The 24710-nt window shown below is 54.0% G+C and overlaps 1 protein-coding gene across 1 annotated transcript; it reads right to left on the bottom strand.

Annotated features, from left to right (window-relative positions):
* Nucleotides 1-213: 213 nt before the first annotated feature.
* Nucleotides 214-22131, bottom strand: THBS2 (thrombospondin 2). Its single transcript, XM_082855535.1, has 20 exons — nucleotides 21739-22131; nucleotides 20501-20585; nucleotides 17736-17932; nucleotides 16079-16219; nucleotides 15409-15505; nucleotides 13927-14091; nucleotides 13504-13680; nucleotides 12614-12787; nucleotides 12002-12129; nucleotides 11767-11919; nucleotides 11130-11348; nucleotides 8699-8806; nucleotides 7766-7925; nucleotides 6186-6304; nucleotides 5354-5588; nucleotides 3820-4047; nucleotides 3079-3350; nucleotides 2444-2541; nucleotides 1184-1323; nucleotides 214-345 (listed from the first exon to the last, which is right to left on the bottom strand). Exons 1-20 carry the CDS (start codon nucleotides 22114-22116, stop codon nucleotides 338-340), a joined length of 3282 nt encoding a protein of 1093 aa, XP_082711661.1. The 5' UTR covers nucleotides 22117-22131; the 3' UTR covers nucleotides 214-337.
* Nucleotides 22132-24710: the final 2579 nt, after the last annotated feature.

Genomic DNA, 24710 nt, shown 5'->3' with positions numbered 1-24710 from the left:
AATAAAATAAGTACTTACATTTCATATGTAAACGTCATTCTTTTTAAACACACAAGAGAAAACAATGTAATACCATGCTCGACTTTCACTCCACATAAAGTCTCATGGATCATCAAACTGTCTTTCCTGTAGTGGGTTGATGTTCATCTTTTGTTTCCATTAATATTCATCCTCTGAAGGCACGTGGGCTTGGGTTGATGACAGGAGGTGAAGAACCACTCAAGGTTGGGGTCAAGGACAGGAGGTCTGCTAGAGAGAAGCTGGGAACACTGGGATGGACTGAGGTGTCTGGGTAACGGCGTCTACAGTACTTTGCTGGAAATACAGCAAATCTTGTTCAGACATCTGCAAAACACAGTGAACAGAATTTGGGAGATTGGACCATGCATTTTGTTTTGCTTTATTTTGTTTAACTATAACATAAAAATCACTATTTCTATTTTAAAAAAATGGTTTCCACAATATGGATGGATGTGTGAATGGTTGAATGAATGGATGGATGGTGGATGGATGGATGGATAAATGGAAGGATGGATGGATGGATGGATGGATGGATGGGTGGGTGGATGGATGGAACGAAGGATAGGGAAAAGAACACTTTACCAGAATCAAGAAGACAAATCAACATTCTTGTTGTGTGATTTTTGAGAAGTATCTCTGAGCCTTACTTACCTTATCTGTAGAATAGGGATATTTTCATATCTACATGAAGACACAGGCTTAGACCACATAGAAGCCAAGTTCCCTTCCAGATCTATAATATTTTGATTCAAATATGCTCCTAGAGTGATAACTAAAGACAACCTTTCCCACCATCCTTCCTTCCTTCTTTCCTTCCTTCCTTTCTTTCTTTTATTCTAGCAAAGATAGCAATCTAAACTGCCATTAAGAGCCCAGAAGGTGTAGAAAATATAAAAAGCTATGGGATAGAGTAGAGTGGGACAAGTAGAGCCTGTGAATAACTTAAAAGTGTTTGTCCTACCAAAGACATTCACATTGAATTTAAAACAAACAAACTGACAGACAAAACCAACTCAAGCTGACCAAAACAAGACATCTGCCTGGCAGGCCGCCAGCTTATTTCCCTGATGTGTAGCTTTTGTAAGAGGAAAAGTAAAGTATGTGTTCCCTCCCCATCCCCTGTGCCACTCACGGCCGCAGTGAATAATGTTCTCACACCCACCTCTGCATTCATATTTCAGGTCCGAGAAGTAGACCATTTCTTGAGAGAAGACAAACAGACCCAGCCGCCCACCAGCGTAGGTTTGGTCATAGATGGGTCCTGAGTCCGCCATGACCTGTTTTCCTTCATGCACTAAGACTCTGAAAACAGGGAAAAAGGAGAAAGAAAGAGAATGTCAGCTCTTTGAAGCACATTCACCAGAGGGCAGGAGGTCAGTCTTCTCCTCACGAGGCTGGCCAAGAGTAACACAGCACCACCCCAGAGCCCTCCTTCTTCCCTATGACTCACTGACCATCACCCACCCCAGCATCCAAGTTGTCTCCACCTTCAGGAGCCAGGAAGAGTTTAGTGGAGTCAGGAGGCCCCTCCCTCTGCCTAACCCTAACTCTAAGCCTCCCCCGTGTCAGCAAGCTCCTGGCCTTCACACTGCACTGAAGCCACGAGCTCACCTGCTTCCGCCCCACAAACTGTGAGCTGTGCGATAGCAAGGACCAGGCTCCACCCTACATATACAGATGCGCTAAAGCTTCCCTGGTAGGAGAGGAGTGAATAAACAGGGACACTCCACAGAAACAGCACACCCCTGGCACGAGCCTGCACCCCCCCTTCTAAGATGTGCTTATTGTCACTGAGGACACACACACACTCCTGGTGAAGAATCAGACTGGCTCATGCTCTCAGTGACTAAGTTTAACTTTGCAAAAACTTTAAATTTAAATCATCTGTGTTTTGTTTTATAAAATTTGAAATTGTCCCAGCTTACAAAAAAAAAAGTTGATGACAAATGCTGTCACGCCAAGAGAACAAAGTGCTGTTGGACTGATTTGTCAAAGTTTTGTTTAAGATGTGTTTTAAATGCAGCCATTCACAATATCAGAAATAAATAGGAACCTGTGCACCAGAGAAATCACGTGCTAATTCACAAAGATGCAGTTATTTTAACTGCACCTTCCCTCCCATGCCCATAATGTTCATTAGGAGGAGAGATGCTTATCACTTTCTGGGTTATTTTAACAAGTTTGATTTTTCTTCTCTTCAACAGTTTTGTTTTTGCTTTTTTAAAAAACGTGAAGAAGATGCTGGACAGAAAAGAGAAGGCACTTAAAGTGGAAGAATCCAGGGAACAGCATACAAGTTAGAATCCACTTTGGCTTATTTATCTGTTAATGTTCTAACTTGTCATCCAGTGGAAAGATGTTCTTGGAATGTGAAAATTACTTGGTAGAAATACAGCTGCTACTGAGCTACCCTCTCACCTACCTTATGTAACCTGTCTTAGGTCTGTGGGTCAGATGCCACCTGTAGGCAGTGTAGTCCTTCCAGCCAATATTTTTGGGGTCATGCCATAACGTGCGAACCTGAGGAAAAACATCACTTGTGAGTATAATTGGCACCCTGAATCTTAACCACAGTTTTACGGCACGAGGGGGGGAGATAAAAACAGTACTCTGCTAAGTAATCCCTATGGCCCCTGCTGCCACATCCACCTCCGATATATTTCATATTATAAATCTCTAGCATGAGCAAAATCCACTGATAGGGAGCAATGTAGTTCAGTGCAAAGAGCACAGGCACTTGGGCCGAGTCACAGATTCTCTACTTCCTCAACGTGGGACCTTGGGCAAAACACTTAAACGCTTGAAACCCTGTTCTCCCTTTGTCTATAAGGGAGTACGCCTATGTTTCATGTGCAAGAAGATTACCAATTGTGTTTATAAAACCACCAGGCATGGCATCTTTAATAAGCGAGGTACCCGATAAAAGATTAAAGCACGTGACTGGAGGTAAAATGAACAAAAACCGAGGTGGGGGTACTTTTGCAATGGGGCAGGTACTGCGCTCCTGAAAGCTCACAGCAGCTGCCGGCCTCGGTCAGAAGAGACTGTCCTCCTCACCTGTCCCTCTGTGTTCCCCGTGTGCCACAGGGCATTCCTCAGGTGCTCGCCTGTCCCCGTGGTGGAGTTCACCACTTTGAGGGACACCCCTGAGTAGCCGTACGCCCGGGTGGGCTGGTCTTCCCAGTACGTCTGAGTGACCTGCTTCCACATCACCACGTAGAAGCGGCTGCTGGACTGGTAGCCAAAGACGAAGCCAGCATAGTCGTCATCCCGGTCCGTGTTGACGTAGAATGTGCCGCTGAAGTCGACTGACCCAAACTCATCGAAACCTGGGGGCCAAAGGGAACATTTGGTCACAAAACCAGGTCAGAAACAGGAAATTACTGGATGAGCCCTGGGACCACTGGACGCAGGTGGAAAGAGGCTCTCCTCTTCCACCTGACTCAAGGTCTGCTCCTGTGGGATTAACAACACTTGTGGAATTTAATCTTTTTAGATCCCACTTACAGAGTTATGGCAGAGCTTCACCACCCTAGGTAATAATTTACAGACCCAGTCCATAAAATGAAATGGCTTGCTGAATATTAAATCGCGGAGAATTTGGAGAGGCAAATAAGTGCTTCCCCAAGTTCTCCCGTCAAAAATATGTAGGCAGATGGTTTTACAAACCAAGGGAGGATGGGGGCTACCAGAAAGATCCACTGCTCCCATCCACTCGGTTTTAAAGGGTAGCGCATGTGCTCTGTGGGCACCTTGCAGGCAGGAACTGCCAGGGGTGGTGCGTATTCTAAGGCTCACCAACAGCGATGCCAGGGTCGGAGTTGGCCGTCTGCACCAGCTCTTTGCCTTGATGGCGAATGACCCAGTTGGGATCGATCTGAGTGGTGCCCTTGGGGTCCAGGTGGACCATCTGGAAGTTCCGGAAGTCCGTCTCGCTGATGGCGTGGTTCTCAGGACACACGTCGTCAATATCGGGGATGTTGTCGTTGTCAAAGTCGTCTTTGCAGGCATCACCACGCCCATCACCTGTCACCAAGGACAAGCAGAGAAACACGCAAAGTAAGGGTTTGCTGTCCGCCTCTCTGTGTCTGAGAAAACTTAACACATGATTCTCTGAAAATTCAAGGTTAGGTGCTTGGCAGGACCTGGACCTGCCTTCCTGGACCGGTGCCTGTAATCTCTGACATTTCACCCCAGCGCTGTGAGGAGCCTGGATGCTCTTTTCAAAACGTTGCTGTGATAAGCCCTGCAGCAAAGCACGCCCTAATCCAGTTCCTGGAGAGTCACTTCTCACTTCCTTCTGAACTTGAAACTGGGGGTACCAAACCTGAACGCTGCCAAGTGAAGTCAAGCTGAATTTCCAGCCTTTTTCTCTGATAGTCTCCAGAACCTCTACTATTACCTAAATCACCCCTGCCTGTAATCTGTTTGGCACTGAAAGCAGAACTCCTTCATGAAAAATGATTTCCCTAGGGAGATGTGGACGTCTGTTTTTTGGAAGCATCTTGTCAAATTTTCTAATGAGGTGAGGATGTGGCCATGGGACCGTGGACCAGCCTGGCACAGAGAGATGCCTGCTGAGACCTTCACAGCCGTGCAGTTCATGGTAATAGTGATGATCCAGATGACCACTTAGCACTGCAATTAGGCCATTGCAGTGCCTACTGCTTGAGAAGGAGAAAAAGATACCAAGTTCAACCGAATTTCCATCACATCCTTCAAACCATCCTTCAGTTCTGTTCAGTAACACACATCCACGCACTGGGTGACAGGCACACAATCACGCAAAAAGGAGCTTCCAAAACCCCTAAGACACCCCTGAGCACGCCAGCTTTGCCTCCGTCCCAACCTCCCTCCTGGTAAAAGGCTGCTCGGTAGCCAGCAGGCGTCCCCCTGCCCCACTGTGGGGACTGAAGCCGTCTGTCCTCTTGTCAAGAATGAGCTCTGTGCTGCTCTTGGGATGGGGGTGGGGGTGGTCCTTGGAGCTGCCCTTCAGTCAGTGAGTCTCCACGTGCCTCTGGGTCGTGTGGGCTCAAACACCCCACACCCCATCTCATCCACAGTGGATGTGTATCCCCCAGGCAGCACCCGGGTCAGCCGGGATTGCACCCACAGGCTCCAGCAGATGCCAGAGGACAGCCAAGCCACCACTGAGCCCAGCGGTGCACCTGCCACATTACCTGCCACGCTACCTGAGACTCCTGCCCCCTCCGGATCCTGTGCTCATGGACCACTTACTCATGTCAGCAGTCAGGCTACATACTTCTTTCTCCCGGCATTTCGCGTTCCCGCAACCCCTCTGCCCCTGCGGGGCGGCTGTCACAGGACCTACCGTCTGAGTCCTCCTGGTCGGAGTTGGCCACAAGCCGGCAGTTGTCCCTGTCGTCGGGGATGCCGTCGTTGTCGTCGTCCGAGTCACAGGCGTCCCCCTTGCCGTCGTGGTCATGGTCGGCCTGGTTGGCGTTGGAGATGTAGGGGCAGTTGTCCTGGTTGTTTTGGTGTCCGTCCTCGTCGATGTCCTCGTTGTTGTCACACTGGTCACCCACGAGGTCGTTGTCTACGTCGGTCTGGAAGACAGAGTTCGGGGACAGCAGCAGTGAGCACCCGTCCGGTGAAGCAGATGCCAGGCTGAGAGTCACCGAGGGCGCGTGGCTGGTACCAGCTCACCCCCGACGTGAGCCGTGACCGCAGAGAGGAAACGGTCTCTCTCCATCCTAACCCACCTCCCTACGGGATTCACTTTCTTTAAGGAAGACTGGAAAGAATGAGCTGCAACAGAATCAAGTCCTTTCTGACAACATCTGCTGCAACACGTTCTAGGAACTACACCCGTATGTTATGTTCTCACTGTGTCTCCCAAAGGCACATCTGGAAAAGCAGCCAATTCCTATGTTTGCATCAGGGAAATACGGAGATAATTAGATGAAGACTCTCTCCTTTCAGACAGTGGGACAAAGGCACCCACTCATCTGGCCAGTGGCCACGGAGATACGAGTCATGCTCAGACCTGAGTTCAATGTTTTCAATCACAGTGATTGAAAAGCCTGTGCTGTCGCGTCCTGACAGGTGGATGAAAAGCTGCAAAGCCGCACACGTTCTGCGACTGAGAAGCTCCTCCGCCCCCACTGCTCTTAGCCACACCTGATCAATCGCCCGTCGGTTACCTGGTCTGGGTTGTGGACCAGGGGGCAGTTGTCGCAGTGATCGCCCACGCCGTCCCCGTCGGTGTCCCTCTGGTCAGTGTTGTAGACGTAGGGACAGTTGTCTCGCTCATTGAAGACGTCTGTAGGATTCAGGGGGAGAACAGAAGCAAACGGAGTTTAGAAAAGGCACGTTGCTTCTCCTACCTCAGTAAGCAGCGTGCGGCCAAACTTTTGGTTAATAAAAAATGATCTAAGAAGTCATAAAATGTAAAGATTATTAGACTCATGGCAGATTTCCCATTAAACTTAAAATTCCCTTAGTTTGAAGCAGAACCAACTCTCGGAGGTTTCTGGATGACAATACACACGGAGGGCTGACGAGTGAGTCATCACAGCGTAAACATCGGAGTCCTCACGTGGACTGTTTGCCCTAACGTCCATTCAGAAGATTGGCGTCGCGCTCCTAGGACCTGATCAGCTTCCGGGGCCCCACTGCCTCATCTGTTCCCTATGTTAGCAGGAAAATAACAATGGCAGAGACTGACAAGGGGGTTAGCTATAGTGCCTTATACCCAGAAACCTGAAAATAGATAATGAATTTCATCAACTTTGGGGTTATGAAAACTGAGTTAACAGTAATCAGGCTCGAAGGGCAAAGCAAAACCTCACAAATCAGTGAGTCAGCAGGAAAGCTTGAGCCAGGCTAGGCGGCTGTCTTATCCTGGCAGATGGGGGGAGGCAGGGGGCGAGGCAGTGAGAAAGGACTCCTGAGATATGCAGGGCGTCAGACCTCACAGACGGAGGACTGGAGGAGACGCCGGCTGCTGGAAAGCCGTAGAAAGCAGCACGGCCGGGCGCTGTCTTGGCGCCGGTGGAAGCTGGTCGGTGTGATGTCAAGTTACACCAAGAAAATAGCCAGGAGACAATCGCAGGTTGGGGCGGGAGGGCGGAGTCAGAGGGAGTGGGTGTGAGTCTGTCCCAGCTGCTTCCTGAGCGCCAGACGCCCAGGGCGAGGCTGTGCTGTGCGGTGTGGAGCTCGTGCCCGCGGCACTGGCATCTAGGGTTAAATAGCCGGGCGGTGTCGCATGTTTCTGAAGTCCGGGGGTACCGGGAACCCCTCGGGGAGGCTTTGCAGTGAATGATTCAATGAATGGCTAGAAATACAGCGCGGAGGGAAATAGGAGGGAACAAAGCTGTCCTTAGGCCTTTCTCAGAAGCACGGTTGGGTCAGGACAGGGTACTGGGTTCCTGGGGCTGTGAACGGACGTGGACCTGGGAGAAGACACCAGGACTGGCCACAGGACATGGGACAAGAGCTCAGGGCCAGGAAAGGAAGATGCCAAACGCGTAGTTTTCCAAAGGGGGAAACTAGGCCAGCGACCTGAGGCCAGCGCCCTGAGGCCGGCAACCCCTTCCAGGAACCCACGGGGACAGGGGCCGAATGAGGCTGGGACCCTATGAGCAGAGCGCCATGGATCGTGTGGTCTCATGTCAGTGCACAGGGGAAGCTGGGCTTATGCAGTAACAGAATGAAGCACGGAGCCTGGGACCACCGCCAGCCGTGAGCCCTGAAGCCCGTCGGGAGGACGCGCGGGACTGACCGTCCCCATCGATGTCCACGGAGCAGGCGTCGCCCTCCCCGTTGCTGTCCGTGTCGATCTGCGCCGGGTTGTGCACGTAGGGGCAGTTGTCACAGCGGTCCCCAACCTCGTCTTTGTCGTAGTCGAACTGACGTGGGTTGAAGACAAGCTGGCAGTTGTCCTAGAGAGAAAGTGAGGGAAGAATTTGAGAAATAGGGTCGGGGTATTTGTTGAATTGCTTATAAAATGGCTTAGCACTTACAGGCTACGTATTCAAAGTAGATCAAGATGATCAAGGCAGCGATAAAATACCTTGGCAAAGGTGGCCATTGCTGACACTTTCTTGATATCAAATCATTTGATACTTATTTATGCATCTGTCCCTATGAAAAATTTTGATATTTTCTGTAGTAAAGGTGACCTAGCACATATTTCATGGTGAGGATAGAAACATAAACGTCAAGGGAATGAACGAATGAATGAGTTAATGGATCGGTGGAAGCCAGACGCAGTAAACCTGTGAATAAGAAGTTAGCCTCCATCTCTGCTAGTGCTGAATTACGGACTAACATGTCAGAGCACTTGTGTCTGCAACACTTCTCTTGGGAAATGGTAACATCTAAATTCTGCCCTAAAGGCAGGGAGTGGCAATATCGCTCATCCCAGGCAGCCCCCATCGCTGCCACCCACCCCAGAAGCAGGGGGGATAAGTCCCTTTTATGCAGCTAAAGGTAAACTAAACCACTGAAAGCGCTTCTGACAGAGCACCCCAGGCGGCTCCATGCTCGGGCTGCCTCGTGTGCTTGTGCGAAGGACAGACGTTCCCTGTCGGTGACTTTCCGTTACTAGCCCAGGAGCGCTAAACCCGGCAGTTCACGGGGACCCCTGGGTGCAGAGCACTGTGCTCCCCCACTCCTCAACCGGAGGGCAGGTGCCCAGGTGGTGCGGACCCACCTTCTCATCGCTGACACCGTCGTTGTCATCGTCATCGTCACAGGCGTCCCCGATGCCGTCCTTGTCAAAGTCTTCTTGCCCAGAGTTAGGCAGGAGGGGGCAGTTGTCCTGCAAGCAGAGGAAGCAGGCTAGTTACAAAAACATTCCCAAGAGCCCGCTTCTTTCAGATGAGATGATGAGGGCAGAGCCAGCGACATCACGCCAGGCACCTGTCCTCGCGGGAGCAGGACGGAGACGCCGCGGCCCCGCGTTTCCCCTCAGGTGCTGCTCTAGGACCGACATCACCACCGCCAGTGAGCTGAGGCAAAAGGAGCCTGTGTCCTGAGCTCGGGATTCCTGTATGCAGCTGAATGACTGCGGGAACCAGGAGAGAATGAAAATACAGGACAGGGCAGAGCCTCCCGTCCCACTGCTTCCCACAAACTCCAAGCGTCCACCCAAAAGCCAACGTCATAAACCTTCAACCCTCACTAGCCAACGGGTGGCCTAGAGTCTCTGTTCAGGACCCGCGGCCCAGCTCCCCAAACCATCTCCCTGATTCAGCTCTGCCCAAGAAGTGGAGAATTCCCATAATGGGGGAAAAAAGTCATTTTGTTTCAGTCCAATGATATAAGGACTCAAACCCGAGCTGTACAGACACTGCAGCCTGAGGGAGCTGGAAACACCAGGAGAGGGTCCACGTGAAGGTGTTTCGATGCCATTAACACAGGTGTCCCAGAAGCCCCAGGGGTTCAAGGGGGTCAGGGGTCTCATCAGAAGCACAGCCCAGGGCCATGTCTGGAGCCAAGCTTCAACTCCAGCCCGTGAAGGAGGAGAGCATATTCCTGTGGTGTGGACACAGGTCCTGATGGAGGGATTCAGCACCTTTGCAGGGATGAGTAAGGGAACCTCTCAGACGGGGTGAGGGGGCTTCCCATGAACTGTCTTACTTTTGCATCTGTTTGTTCCCATAAGTTATATTTAATGCAAATATAATGTGCAAGTTTTGATGTGCCACCTTTTCAGTTATTAAATTCCTGTCTGAAGTTCCACAAAAATGAAAAAAAAAAGGGTGTCCTTAGCCTCGTGGACACCTTCCATTGTTCCTGCTACGGTACCAGGGCATCCTGGGTCCCTAGTGGAAATCTTCATCAATAATCTCATCCAATAGGCACCCACTTCCTGCGGGGATTTCCAAGCTTGACACCTGACCTTGTTAGGTCAGGAAATGTGGTCAGGGAGATACCTGACCTGCAGTCAACACCTGCCATCTTTAATCAAGAGGGCGAAAGATAAAATGTAAAACTCTCTTTACTCAAAATTCACAAGAACAAATCAATATTAAATAGATTAATATATGTACATTTGCAAGTAATGTCTTTTGTGAGTTTGTAGTATTTATATTTCTGAAGCTTCTAAGGTATAAAACTTCACTGAAACGTTTCGGTACACCTTGTTCAGTGGTCTGAATGGTGGTCCCCTAAATATATGCCATGTCTTAACCTCTAGAACCTGTAAATGTTACCTTATATAGCAAGAGTGGCTATCACCTTACATGGTAAAGCTAATATCACCTTATATGCAAAAGATGCGCTTGATATGAGGGTCTTGAAAGGACGAGTTTACCCTGGAGTATCCAGAGGGGCCCTAAATACAACCACGCGTGTCCTTATGAGGGCGTCAGGGGGAGTCTGAGACAGATGCACAGAGGAGCAGGCAGAAGCAGAGGTCGGGGTGGTGTGTCCACAAGCCAGGGACACCTGGAGGGCCCAGAAGCTGGGAGAGGCTGGAAGGACCCTCCCCTGGGGGCTCCAGGCGAGCCCAGCCCTGCCACGCCTTGACCTCAGACTCCTGGCTCCGGACGTGAGAGGATGCAGTCCTGCCTTTTAAAGCCACCAGGTTTGTGGTCATTGGCTGCAGTGGCCCCAGGAAAGGACTCCACCCCGTTACAGGCCCTAAGGAAGCCCCACTCACCCGGGGGCCCTGACCACTTCCTGTGTGCAGCACATGGGGGTCTTTGCAAAGAAAATTGTGTGCTAGGCTCTGTGTGACCACAGCCCGGCCCACCTACAGACCTCAGGCCCCCACAGCCTTGGAGGAGGGTGGGGCCTGTTTACATTGCCCCACCCCCAATGATTCAAGCCTCTTTGTATTCAGCTAACAAACATGTACTAGGCTCTGCGTCCTCTCCCAGCTCCCAGCAATCAGCTGCTTTTCCAGAGTGGTCCTGGAACTTGCAGAAACCCACTAGGCAGACGCCTTGGAGGGGCTAGTGGGTGGGCAGTGACACCCCAGCTCCCGTCAGCTTCGGGGGTGGGGACCACGCAGAGTGCAGGGCCCACACGGAGCCTCTGACTGTTTGGACCCGTAGAGGCACCTCCAGGGGCACAGCTGCCCCGAGCTGGAACCGCTGGGGCCTGAGGAAGGGGGACCCCCCCTGCCACACCCTCACCTTGATGCAGTGGTAGGTGGCGTTGGTGGCGCAGACCAGGTTCTTGTTGGGCCAGCCATCCAGGTCTGAGTCCTCCCCGCAGATGAGCCCGTCACCCGCGTAGCCCGTCTGGCACTCGCACTTGTACATGGGGTCGCTGAAGTGGCCCAGGTAGATGCACTCCGCATGCCTGTGGCAGTTGTGGCTCTTGTCCTTGCAGGGGTCCTCAGGCTCACACAGCTGCGGGAGGGCCGAGCGTGTCAGGACGCGTGCTGACCCTGACCCTGACCCTGACGGGAGGGCCGCGTGCAGGGCGCAGGGCTCCCGGCCACCCACGGGATGCTGAGGAGGGGCAGCGTCCAGAGACCCAGGGCTCTGCTCCCCTGGAAGGCCCCGAGCAACAGCAAGGTCACGTCAGGCCTCCGGTGGCGCCTGGGGTCACGGGGAGACCACGAGTCCCCACCCTGGCCCTCTGGGATGCTGTGCGTGAAAACTCAGCCCTGTGGTCCCTGCGGGTGGGGTCGCGCTGGCCGGCAGAGTGAGACCGTCTCTCCCCCAGGTCGCCGTCCCCGCTCCTGTCCCGTCCACCCTCCAGTCCCAGCTCCCGCCTGACTGTCCTGCTGTCTCTAACAGGAGCTCGGAAGGCCGAGCAGCTCACCTGCTTCTCCGTCCTGGCCGCCTCCAGGCCGACGCCGAAGGGCTGGCTCCCCTTGTAGCGCGGGGGGCAGGGCAGGCAGTGGAAGCCGGGGTTGGTGTTGACGCAACGGTGCGCCTTGCTGGTCGTGAAGCACACGTCGGTGACCAGAGCGCACTGCAGGGACCAGCGGGCCAGACGTGAGCCCACGCTCCCCACCTCCGAGGGACGCCCCGCCGCCTGGGAAGGGGGCACCTACCTCGTCCAGGTCCTCGCAGTGGGTGCCGTTGCCCAGGAAGCCCAGCGGGCAAGAGCCGCAGGACCAGGACCCGTCAGGGAAGCTGCGGCACTCGGCTCCGGGGAAGCAGGGGTTGGACAAGCAGCCGTCTGCACGGAGGAAGCAGAGCAGAGTCAGCAGCCGCCACCAGGTGGCGCCGTAACGAACCCACACACGAGGCCCGGGTGATGCCCTTCACACACTCCGGGGTTCAGCTGTGGAGAAACTGAGTGAGTTAGGAAGATGTTGGGGACAGCCACCAAAAGTCACCACCTCCAAGAGTAAAGCGTCGGAGATGTAGGGGTGACGGGGCCCGCGTGCTCTGTGGCCGCACTACCTACGATGCTCCCTTCTGCGCGCCATGCTTTCTGCCTTCACGTAAAAAGGCCAGAGGAACACGAAGCAGAGCGTAAAGCTTCAAGTGTGTAGAACGGATTTTTCTTCTCTGTATCTTCCAAGCATTTTTATACATTTAATCAGAATTAAAACCCAACGGTGTCTTCAAAGACGCCTGCGGCTGGAGCGTCCAGGCCCCACAACAGATGCCCGTCGGCCGAAAGGCTGGAGGCTGCGGCCCGTCCCGTGCACACCCACCTGCGGGGCAGCTCCTCCTGTTACACATCTGATGCTCCGTGACGTCGCCGACGCAGTCCTTCCCTCCGTGCTGGGGCTCCGGGCTGTTACAGATGCGTGTCCGCTCCCGGATCCCTCCGGCACAGGTGACCGTGCAGGCCGACCATGGGGACCAGGGGCTCCACCGACCGTCGACTGGGGGAGAGAGGACAGAGGGGTCACTCTGGGGGCACGGCCTGTGCTGGGGGCTCAGGACAAAGAGCCTGGGATAAGGCCACGCCTCCACACGTGGAGGAAGCCTGGTAGGAAAGTCCTCTCAGGACCGTATGGTCGGGGAGGGATGAAGATGATGACAGTTCACTTGTTTTGTTTTGTCTCTGGGAAGGGAAATCACACAATCTTCTGTGCTCAGAACCTGGGACCATTGACCGGGGGCCGCTGGCTATGGGTCCACCCCTGCCACGGGCAAGGTGCTCACGTCTGAAAAGCCGTGCGGAGCTGAGTTTCATTTTAAAAGGCTGTCGCTCATCATCAGTACAGATAACTCAGTAGGGAGAAGGATCACAGCACAGCCTTTTCTGGGTGAAGACCCTGCCCAAGTCCCAGAGCAGGCCGGGTACGGGGAGCACGTGTCCTCCCAAACCCAGGCCCCAGATGCCCCAGATGCAGGGGGGCCGCCTCCCGAGACCCCCTCCTGTGCCTGCTGTTGCTTCCCCCTCGGTCCCGGTCTATTTCTGCTCCATCGTGGATTAACTGGAGCTTGTTCAGGGGAGGTCAGAGCTGAGCACCGCAATGGGCATCCACCCCAAGGCCCAGCTTCCAGAAACCAGCCTTGACCTCGCGGGGCCGCGCCGGGCCTGTGTCCTGCTAAAGGCCGGCCGCGAGCCCGGACCCCACCCTTGTCCACTCACCCGGGCAGGGCGGGCCCTGGCAGGCCTTGGTCTCGCGGCCGCTGCCCTTGCAGCTCCGCCCGCCCATCTGTGGCACTGGTGAGTTGCAGAGCCGGATGCGGGTGACATTGCCGACCCCACAGGTCACGGAACAGGAGGACCACGGCGACCAGTGGCTCCAGCCACCATCCTGCCGGACTAGCGCATGGAGGGAACAAGGACATCAGAGGCTCAGGGCGCTGAGTGAGAGGCGGGGCTGACCCGTCCCGGGAGTCTGCCCACCAACCAGGCAGGAGTGGGGAGCCCAGCTGGGGAAGAGCAGGGTGCGTGGGCCACGTGGAACACCTCCCAGAAAGGGCAGCAGCAGGGGGTCTCTGGACCCCCAAGACCTCAGGGGCTGGGCCCTGTCCCCCACCCCGGGCCGGCCCGGCCTCTGACACTCACTGCGGTGGTCGCACTTGCCCAGGCTGCACGACCGCGTCTGGATGGATGGCCCCAGGCAGGTGTTACTGGTGACATCGCAGGACCGCCCCCTCTGCTGGGTGCCAGGCCCGCAGGTGGCAGAGCACTCCGTCCACTCCGCCCATGGGGACCAGCCGTCCTCGCCGTCTGCTGGGGGGAGCACCACTGCCCATCAGACCTCCCCGGGGACTGCCCCACACAGCAGAGCCCAGCCCTGGGCTCCGAGCTGGATGCCCCAGGGGTGTGCTGGCAGCGGGCAGACAGCAGGGCCGCCCCACGTCTGTCCCAGGGTCGGAGCGCAGGGGCCGCCCTCCCAGGAAAGGGGAAGCAGGGGGATGCACAAGGAGCTTGGCCAGAAACCCAGTGTCTACCGGCAGGAAAGGGGTCTGTGGATGCTACTAACGGCCTCACAAAGGAGAGCGCTGAACCCTGTCTGCACAAGGTTTCGCTGGAGTTGCTAAGATGTAAGTTATTTCCACCTGAACCTCCATGTGCTGATTTATATATGGCGATGAAACTTCAATTTTTGGTTGAAATTACAGGACACTAAATTTCATTCCAAATACCTTAAATTGGAACAAGTTAAATAAAAAGGCAATTTCTTGCCAAGAAATTCCTCACAGGAAATTATCAATCTCTGAATAACAGAAAAGTTGTACCTTAATGCAAGAGATCGTTCTGGTAAATAGTAAATGCTACGATTCAACGTCTCAGAAGCAGCAGGAGAAGAATTTGAGGAGACCCTTCCTGGGCTTTTTCTCAACAACGTGAAACGGCTCCCTCTGGGCAAAAGTGGGCCCTCAGGCTCCCGCAATCACACTGTTACTCTCTGTAGCACGTCCGATTTGGTCTCTGTTTAACGCCTAATATACGTCAGGCACTTCCGTACATATTGTGCTGTTTATTTTCATCCTAAACTAACCCTGTGTCATGGGGACACTCATTCTGTATTTTACAGATGAAGAATCTGAACCCTGGAAAAGCCACACTTTCTCAGATTCATGGAGGGGCAGAGCCTGTGCTCATGTCCGTGGGCTCCCCGAACACGGAAGCTGCCCAGCCCCGCCCGGGTCACCAGACTCAAGGACCCCCAGACCAGGATGAGGGCCAGACAGTGAAAGACAAACAGGACACGCAGAGCAGCAACCGATTCAGTCAAGGCTGCCGGTGACACCACGAGGAAGGGGGCGGGGAGCCGGTGTGAAGGAGGTTCAGCTGCTCCAGGGTCAGCTGGGGAGGGCGACGGGGGACTCGAAACAGAGGCGGGGGCTGTGGCTTTGGACCAGCACAGGAGGGAAGGCTGAGGAGGACCGGGGCCACTGCGACCCCAGAGCCACGAGCATCTGGGCGCTTCAGGAGGACCTCGGAGCCCTGGCCCCTGCGAGACCGTCCGACACAGACCCACACGGTCCCACAGCCGGGGCCGCTAGGGCCGAGGCCGCCGCCCGCCCGCCGGGCACTCACCGTGGAAGCAGGAGGGACAGCACTCGCCGTCCACAAACGACGGGTCGGCGCACGTGGCGGGAGGGCAGCTGATCTGGTGGCAAACGGTTTTAAATTTCTACAAGGAAAAGAGGCATTTATGTCACTCATTTAGGAATATGAACACTGACCCAGGGCTGGACTGGAAGGGTCGGCAGGAAGGCTGGAGGTCTCTGCCCACAGACCCCGCCGGTTACAGGGACGCGAGCGCATCTCTCGCCGCGCGCACGCTCCTTTCTCCGTCCGCGGAGCCGCGGGCGCGGGGCCTTCCGCGCGCTGCGGGCGGGGGGACGCACAAGGTCGCAGCGGCGTCTGGTGTCCAGGCCCCCCAGCAGTGGAGACCGGGTGGCAGGACATAAGGAAACTAAGCGTCATGTCGTGTCGTGGGCAGTGACCCCATCCCCAGCGGCTTGTGCCGAACCCGAGGCGCTTGCAGGACCGAGTGGCCTCAAACACAAAGATGCGGGGGACCGGCCAGCCATCGGGTGACACTGGCTGCACCCTCCCCGGCTCTCTGGGCGCAGAACCACGGGGGCACTCGGGCCTCATTGGAGGTGGCCCCCTTCGCCACGCCCCACACGCGGCGCGGGGAGCAGAGAGCAGGAAGCCTCCAGCCCGGGGCCGCCGCCAGGAGACCACGTGCCCATCTCACCTTGCAGGTGCACTTGGTGCAGCTGTCCACCACCCAGGTTTCATTCTCCGCAAAGAACCTGCCGTCCTGCAAGCAGGCGGACATGTTCCTGGTCTTGGGGGGTCCTCCAATGAGCTCCCAGAGAAACCGGTTGTCATTTGACTGGAAAGTGGAGGGAAGGAGGTCAGCACGGCACACGGGCGGATGCAGGACGTGCAGTCGTGAAGGAGCCTCAGGCTGGACCACGGGGGACGGGGTCTCTCCCACCACCCGCAGCTGAAAACTAAGGTTCAATTCTTGAATTCACCCATTCTTCCAGGTGTGACAGACACGGCTGTGATAGCACAACGGCAAAGGCAAACAGACATAAGCCCTGCTGTCGTGGGGGTTACAGACTGCAGGAAACAATGCAAAGTTTAAAAGAAAATCAACTAAGTGAAAGTTACACCATTTGTCCCCTGAGCACGTGTGTTGTCACCTCCCTCCTTCTAGGCACCCTGCTCCCGCTAACATCTCTGATCTGGGGATAATGGGCGCTTTGAGAATCACCCAAAAGATATGCCCCCCCCGCGCCTGGCGCAAAATGGACAGACACACACCATCCGGACGTTTTTGTGTGATTCAGGGAGCTGGCGAATTTCCTTAATCCCCAACTCCAATGTAGGTAAACTTCTCCCGAAGCTCTTTTCAGCTGAAAACGAGACGCGTCAGGGGCAAAGGCGCCCCCGCTCCTGTCTCGGCCTCCCTTCTGCAGCCCCTCCCCCGCTGGGACGTCCCGGACGCCACCGGCACCAGCAGGGCTGAGGCTCTGTGTCCTGAAGCAGCCAGTTAGAGGTCACACGCCACGTGCAGCTCGTGGGAAGGTCCTCCACGTTTACGAAGATACCCGCCCAGCAGGGCCCCCGCCTGCGGGTGACCCTGGTCTCAGCGCCCCCAGCCCTGGAGGCTCCCTGAAGTGGCGAGCGCTGGGCGGGGAGGGTGCTCTCCCACGCCCCCCCCGCCCCCACCCAGCACGTGGTAGGACATCCCAGAAGCCACACTCGTCGTGGGTACTGCCCAGCCAGCACCCCAGCTGTGCAGAAGTGCCCCATCCAGCGCCCTTGGGTGGAGCAGAGCCTCAGGGGCCTGGGGACCCCTCCCCTCTGTATTCTTTCCCTCGGAGCCGCCCCGGGGCACAAGCTTCCTTCAGCTGAGCTCAGCCTGAGGCCTACATCGCGGGAGGATGGGCCCACGGAGGCTGCTTACTGCCAGCAACCTGCTCTGAGCCCTGAGGCGCGCTTGCTAAGACTTGAGGCACGTGTTCTGCCCCTTGACGAGCTGCGGAGAGGAAACCAATCTGCCTGTTATGACCTCGAGGCTTCAGGGACGGGCTCCGCTCTGAACGCCATCCTTTAGGTGAACTCACCTCCCTCGTGTGCAGGCTTTCTGTTTCCTGGGAGACGGGCCCCCAGGGTTGAAGGACTGAGAGGGAGGCTTGTGGCCCGTGAGCACATTTTCCATAAGCATCGCTCCCCCACCCTCCAGCCACACGTCCAGGACCATCAGCCTGGTCGTCAGGGAGCCGGGTGGTTGCTCCTGGCTAGCAGTGGCTAGTCGGGGGTAGTGGTGGAGAGAGTGCTGGTTAACGGTGGACAGTCGAGGTTACTCGTGGTTAGAGGAGGGTCCCCAGGGCACCCACCACTTTGCGCAGGTTCTCGTGGAGCTGGTTCACGATGACGTGCAGCCCCGACAGCTCCCTGATCAGGCTGCCCAGCTCCTCGCAGGAGTGCTCGCACACCTCCGGGCCCTTGGCCTCGCTCCGGCCCACGTGCTCCACGGAGACTGGGGGGCTCAGGTGCAGCGTCTCCGTGTTCTCGCTGATGGCGTTGGCTTCGGCTGTGGGGAAGACACGGAACGGTGAGCCCGCTGGCCTCTGGCCACAGCCTGGCCGGGCCCGCGGGGCGCTACCCAGAGCACTGGAGCTACACGGGCGCCCAAGAGCCCGAGAGCTGGCGGAGGTGTTTCCCGTTGTGGCCCTGCTTGTACCAGAGGGCGCTGCTAACCTCGCAGCACCGTGGGGACTGAGCCCCAGACACCACCCACGAGCAGAGCGAGCGGTCAGCTCAGGGATGGAGAGACGCAAAAAGCCAGAGACCTACAGCTGCATCACGCATCGTGCTCAAACTCACTAGAGGCAACAGTTTCCTGTTTTTCTTGTTTTTATATAAATATTTATATAATTTATTATCTAAGATAAGTTCCTTCTTTTTGTCCCCCACCCTAAACCTGTTTCCAGCCCCATATTCTCCATGAATTCCAACAACTCCTTTCACTCCTCATTTATCCCCTTTTCCATCCCAAACGCCTTTTCATTTGGCTACTGCATGAAGGCAAATTCAGTTCTTTTCTTGCTAAATGAGTCATTTCATCATTTCCCTGCTGGCCTCACGAGACCCCCAGAAAGGCAGAATCCCAACCACGGGCTCAGAGCTCACTACCCCAGAAATAGTACAAGTGCCTGGAAGTCCCTGAACATGGGACACACACACAGCTATGCCACTAGTTACAGAAGTGATCTGGGCAAGTGCCGAGACGGGTGTCGCCCTCGGGGGAGCCTGGCCAGCTGGGACGTGGCCGGCAAGCCAGCCCCTGCATCCTCTTGCAGTGATGCCCAACTGTCTCGTCCGATACATTCCATTACTGAGTTATGACCTGTCAATGTCATAATTCTGGCAGACAGTCTATGATCGAGTTTTGTTATTTGTTTGTAAATCCTTGTTGCAACTCACACTGATACCTCAGATTCACCAGACCTAAAACCATATATAACCATACAGACATAAGCATATTAATCACTACATGTATGTAGAAGAATAAAAATACGGCAATAATAAAAGTGTCTGGAAGTCCCACGACCATCTCATGGAAGATGGGCAGAGCCCTTCCTCAGGATAGGACACCCCCCATTCGTGGCATGCAGGGCAGGGACTGGGGTGAGGGCCACATCCACTCTGCCCCCCATCGAGGGTCAAGTGCCCCCTTTCCTTTTCTCTGTCACAGAGCCGTGCCCACCCCACCGGGTGACCGCTTCCAAGGATGCTAAGCTCTTATCTAGAGACAAGCAAGTCTCCCTCTATCAGGGCCCCCAGGACCATCTTCTCTTTCTCTGTGTCCTGTGGGATGTCAGTTAGTACTGTCTTAGTCTTTTTAGAACTTTTGCTTTTTATGACCTCAGCTCCCCGCAAAAAATGTCTATGACCTAATCCGAAGGGGCTGATATTGGCATTTCAGCCGGAGCTGGTGGTTGGGGATGGGATGTGGTCCAGAGCTTCAGAGGCTGTGGTGCTCAGGGAGTTTGGAGCTGAGGCTGTGTGACAGGAGGCCTTATAAGGTCCTCTCACTGCACAGGCCACCAAAAGTCACAGTTTCATTTCTTTCCTTCCCTGAACTCAACTGGCCGACCGTGGCAAGACGCACAGACTGAAAGGTGGGCGGCCTCGGATGGAAAGATCGGATGATGCCTGCAGTGCCGGCGCTCGGGGCTTCCGGCTCTGAGCCGTCAAGCCAGCCCTCCGGGCGCTCCACGGGCAAGGGCTGGGTCACAAGCCGCGACTGCGCATTACAGACATCAGATCCTACGCGTCCTCACGCGCGGATCCACACGAGAACAGTTTATGTTTGCTTACAGCTGACACGAAGAAGCGTTTCAATGGAAGTAAGTCGGAAAATGGGATCACGTGGCAGATAAGAGCCTCTTGTGTGGGACGCGGCCTGGGGGCGGGAGGGGCGCTGCTCTGATGCTCACAGGCCACTCCCCCGACAATTAGCGGCCCTCCTGGCACCCCGCTTCTTTATTTGTAAAGTGAGGGAAGTGGATGAGCCCAACTCAAGGGGTTTTGAAGATGAAATGACACAATGCATTCAAAAAGCCCCAGCATAGTGACCTTCAAATACCAAATGCTCAAGACAATGTTGACAAATTATGGTTGAATGTAAATTCAAAATGCAATTAACAGACAGCGTGGGATTACCTGTCAATGATGCCAGTGGCGTCCATTTTCATAATAAGTCTGTACCAACAGTTGTGAATAGTATAAAAAACTTCCATAAACCGAATTGGACAAACATCTCTGGTTTATCTTACTAATTTGATCTTCCCACATCAGTAGACTGGAATAGTCGCATGTATTTAAAATCATGTTAAAATGCCAGGGATTTATTTTTTGGCATGTAAAATGGATTCTACTGGATAATTAAAATATATTCATAATTAATCCTTCAAGCAATGTATTGTTTCAGAGGCCAACACATCCCAGCTGACCAGTGAGCTCATTCAAGGCCATGGCAGCACTTGAAACATATTCCAACATGTTTACTTATGTCCCACCGGCCCCTCCCCACACACCAAAGGAGGAACCCATCAGAGGTGGGACATGGGGCACCACACGCAGCCCAGACACCTACCTCCCTGGCTTTGCTGACAACCTTTCTTGCTCAGAAGATCTTCCACAGAGTTTTCAAACACTAAGTAGACGTTCTGCAGCAAACCCTGAAATATGTGCAAGGAAAGAAACAGAGATGGATAAACAGCAAATGTTCGACGCCACATTAAACGATATTTCGAAAATACAGGATGTAACCTGACAGCAGTGAGAACATTTTCGTCTGTGCTTTTGCCCTCAGCAGGTCTGAAATCTCATTAATGGGTTATCTGTGTGCTACTTTGAAGCTTCGTTTGAGGCAAGAGGCAGACAGTGGGGTTGACCCGAGGAGAAGGAAGAGTGTCTTAGAGAAGGGGCGGTGGCCCCCAGAGGGATGGCAAGGGTTGTCTTCTGAACACGCTCAGGGGACAGCGGGGGCCACACTCTCTCCGCAGGGGACTCTGCGGGTGCCTGGTGTTCCCGCACGTGGCCATGGGTCTCGGGAACGTGCACCGTTCTAACCACAGAACAGACGGTACAGCTATGAGACCAGGCCGTCCTCCCGGTGACAGTGAGGGGCTGGTCCCAGTGGGGCCAGTCGGCCACGTGGGCCTGGGGGGCTTCCTGACAATGGCCAGAGACCACGACCAGCATCTCTAGGCCTTTACTGAAATAACTGAGTCTAATCATACATTTATTTCCAAAGAATACACACACACCTGGAGGAGAATGGTTACTAAGCCTCCACTGCAGGTTCTAAACACTTGCATTTAGAGAGATCCTCTTGTAAAAACTATTATAACTGAGGTGAACATGGAACTATTCCCTCATAAATCAATAGCCCCTTCCTTAGAAAACATAGTTTTCTCTCCTGTCTTCCTGCCATGTCAGTACTGAACTGGAATCTGGGGCTCTGGGGTTATAGACACATTTGCATGGGGCTGCTTCCTCAATCATCAAATGAGTCTTCACTCAGGAAATCGCTGACCATTTGTGCAGCTGAGAAAGGGCACCTATGACAGCGTGCTCTGCTCCTTCCTGGTTCAGAAAGCCGTGTGTGCCGTGTGTGCACGTAAGAGCGTCTATGAGTGTGTGTGCCAGCATGTGTACACGTGCATAGTCCGTGCACGTGTACTGATTGCATGTGCCAGTGGGTGTGCATGGTGCACGTGGAGCTTGTGTGGGGAGGTGCACGTGTGTCTGCTCCTCCAAGGCCACACCCGACCCCTGCACGAGGCAGCGCACTAAGCGGGGCCCTCGGCGGCGTCCCGCACAACCTACCCGGAAGTGACTCTCTCGGGCGGGGCCCTTGGCCACGTACATCCTGCTCTTCTCCGTCTTCAGCTGCTCGTAAAAGGGCTCGTCCAGCGTGAAGCTGTCCATCAGGTCGCAGCCCACGTAGAGGCTGTAGGTCTCTCCGGTCACCTGCACAGTGATGTTCTTCCAGTGGGAATCAGCCAGGCCCACGTCCTCCAGGGAGATGACGTGCTGGGTGCCGTCCACCCAGTACGTGAGGTCCAGGGTGTCGGCGGGGCCGTTGGACACGATCTCGAACTGCCTGTGTGTGGCGCCTGGGCCCTCCAGCGCCAGCAGGGTGCCCCTGGACTTGCGGTCCTGCTTCAGGCTGGCCGTCAGGAAAAAGCCCTCCTTCCGCCGCATGGCCTCGGCGATCCGCCCCAGGTGCTCCGCGCTCACCGGAGGGATGTAGTCAAAGCGCACAAAGCGGTAGGCGGGCACGCTGGGGTCCGGGCCCCGGAACTGCTTGACCCCGATGGTCTTGCGGTTGATGCTGCTGATTCTGAAGAGGTCAAAGGCGGTGTCCTCGTCCTGGTCGCTGGCTGCCGGGGAGCAGAGCAAGGGGGTCACGGGGAGCAGCAGGCACAGGCACCCTCATCTCGGGGCCCCAAGGCCCCCCTTCCTCGCCTGGGTGCTCGGGCTTTATTCCTCGAAAACCACCGCTACCTCCCCCCTCAGACATCTGCTTCCACAGGACCAGCTCCGCCCTTGTCCGTCAGGGGCGCTCTGCTCAGACCAGCTGACCCTTTGCCCAGCAAGCCTTCCTCCAGGACGGATGCAGCGTTCGGGTCATGCTCGGTCCCACCTGCTCCCGGACCAGGACCCTGGCCGCCTGCTCTTTCCTGCTCTTCCACCCAGAGCTGAAGCTCGAAGGCGACCTTCTTTCTAGCCTCTGATTGCCCAGAAAGGCATCCCGCAGGGAAGTGCACCTCCAGTCTTGCCACTGGCGCATCATTAGAAAGCAGTTACATTTCATGTCGCTTTCTTAGATCAGCGGACTTGAGCTTGTCACGTGGGAATCCCTTATTTTATAGAAAGACGTGCTCCCACTCAGGGCTCACCCTGCGGGGGAGCATCTGAGAGATGATGAGCCGTAAGGCCACAAGTGAATGGTTTTAAGTCACCGTCTAAACTACTGGAAAGAGTTGTTGTCAGACCTCCCCAAATCCTAACACTTTAAGTCATTCACGATAATTTTCTGAACAGAAAGTTTAAACAGAGAAAAACTTTTCATCTAATACTTGGCAAATTAAAGCATTATAATACACAGTGTTGCTGATAGAAGTGTCATTTTACTGCCTGCAATAGAGCTATTTGCCCATATCTCAAAAATCCTTAAAATAATTAAAACCTTTGACTCAGCAATTTTGCTTTGGGAAGCTATCCTAAATATATAACCACAAACTCTAGGATATATGTATCCACAGCAGTATTCCACGAGGCATCATTTATACTAGTGTAGATGGGACGTGTAAAGTAAACGGGAATTGACCTAAAAATACTGGGCGTTACCTTCTAATGGAATATTATACAGTCATGAAAAATCATGTTGTAAGAAAAGAAACACATGGAAAAATATTTTTGATCCATTTTTAAGAGCAGAAAAAAAAGTGGGAAGGAAATAAGTTATAAAACACCAAAGAGTTTAGTATGCTGTGAATATCACATACGAAAAAAGGCAAAAAGTGCCCCAGCCAAAGACTGCATCTCCAGGTCAGACGGTATCTTTCTCTACCACCTGGATTTTCCAAAAATAAATGATTTCCTGGTGTATGGACTCAAAGGTAATTGGGGATTTATCTTAAACCAAGTTAAGAAGGTTCCATCCAGCCCTCCACTTTGTCCATCCCTCCTCCCACAGGCGAGGCTTTTGCTCCGGGAGCCCAGGTCACTGGGCGGGGGGGAGGGGCCGCACTCACCCCGAGCACCGTACCAGGGCCATACGGCCAGCAGCAGCAGCGGCCACAGCATCCTGCCTCCGCCGAGCTGAACCCCTGCGAATAAATCAGACCCGTTACTTCTGAATACATGACTCAACGTCTAGTGTAGACTGGGATTTTTACTCATATGACCATTTAAAAAGAATTCGTATAGGAAAATCAGAACTGCCCACATGGATTTGTGGCTAGTTAAAGCTAGATAGGAAATGTGCTTTTCAAATGGATTCTTCTAACTGTAGCTGGTATTCACTGGTCTAGCATTTGCTGACAAGCACTATGCTAATGACGTCCTAAGTATTCATATTATTTAACCCTCATAATGACCTAGGAGGCAACAGCTATTATTATCGTCTCCATTTTACTGATGGGTAAGTGGAGTTCAGAGAAGTTAAGTGCTTGCCCAGAGCAATGATGCTACTGAAAGGTGTAGCCAGGATGTAAACCCAGGAAGTTTGAATTCAGAAGAATGTCAGCTTGGGGAAAATCACCTATGAAGACATTTTGTGTAAAAAGCCAAGAAGAAAGCTGCACATGACTTAATTAATAGAATAAATATTAACTGTATATGAGTTAGAAGTAAACTTAGTTTGCTGGATCATAATTACAAAAACAAAAATAGCCTTCTACTGAGTAATCACTTCTACTTTGCTCTTCTGTTTTCCTGAGGCCTGTTTTTCCATTCTTGAGGATTCTCAGTTGGCAGGCTCAGCAGACACTGGCCTAGAAGTCAGAGACTGGCCGGGAGCCCATCCACCGTTAACCCCTGCTCAGCCTCCTGGTCTCCCTGCTGAGCAGCGCACGGTCCCAACGCCCCTCCAGCGATACACTGCGTCCCGCTGAGGCGAAGCCAAGCTGAGACCCTCACCCCTCCCTGTTTAGGGCCTCAAATGTCCTGAGCTTCTCAGTGACGAAGAAATCCAAGGAGTCCCCTCTACAGAAGGATTTGGAAACCTAGAACTACCCATTCCCCCCAAGATGGGGACCATCCCCTGGGGAAGCGGGGTCCATGCAGGACCC

Source organism: Leucopleurus acutus (assembly GCF_964270905.1).
Source record: "Leucopleurus acutus genome assembly, chromosome: 15".
NCBI lineage: Eukaryota > Metazoa > Chordata > Mammalia > Artiodactyla > Delphinidae > Leucopleurus > Leucopleurus acutus.
This window is presented reverse-complemented; position numbering and strand designations above follow the sequence as displayed.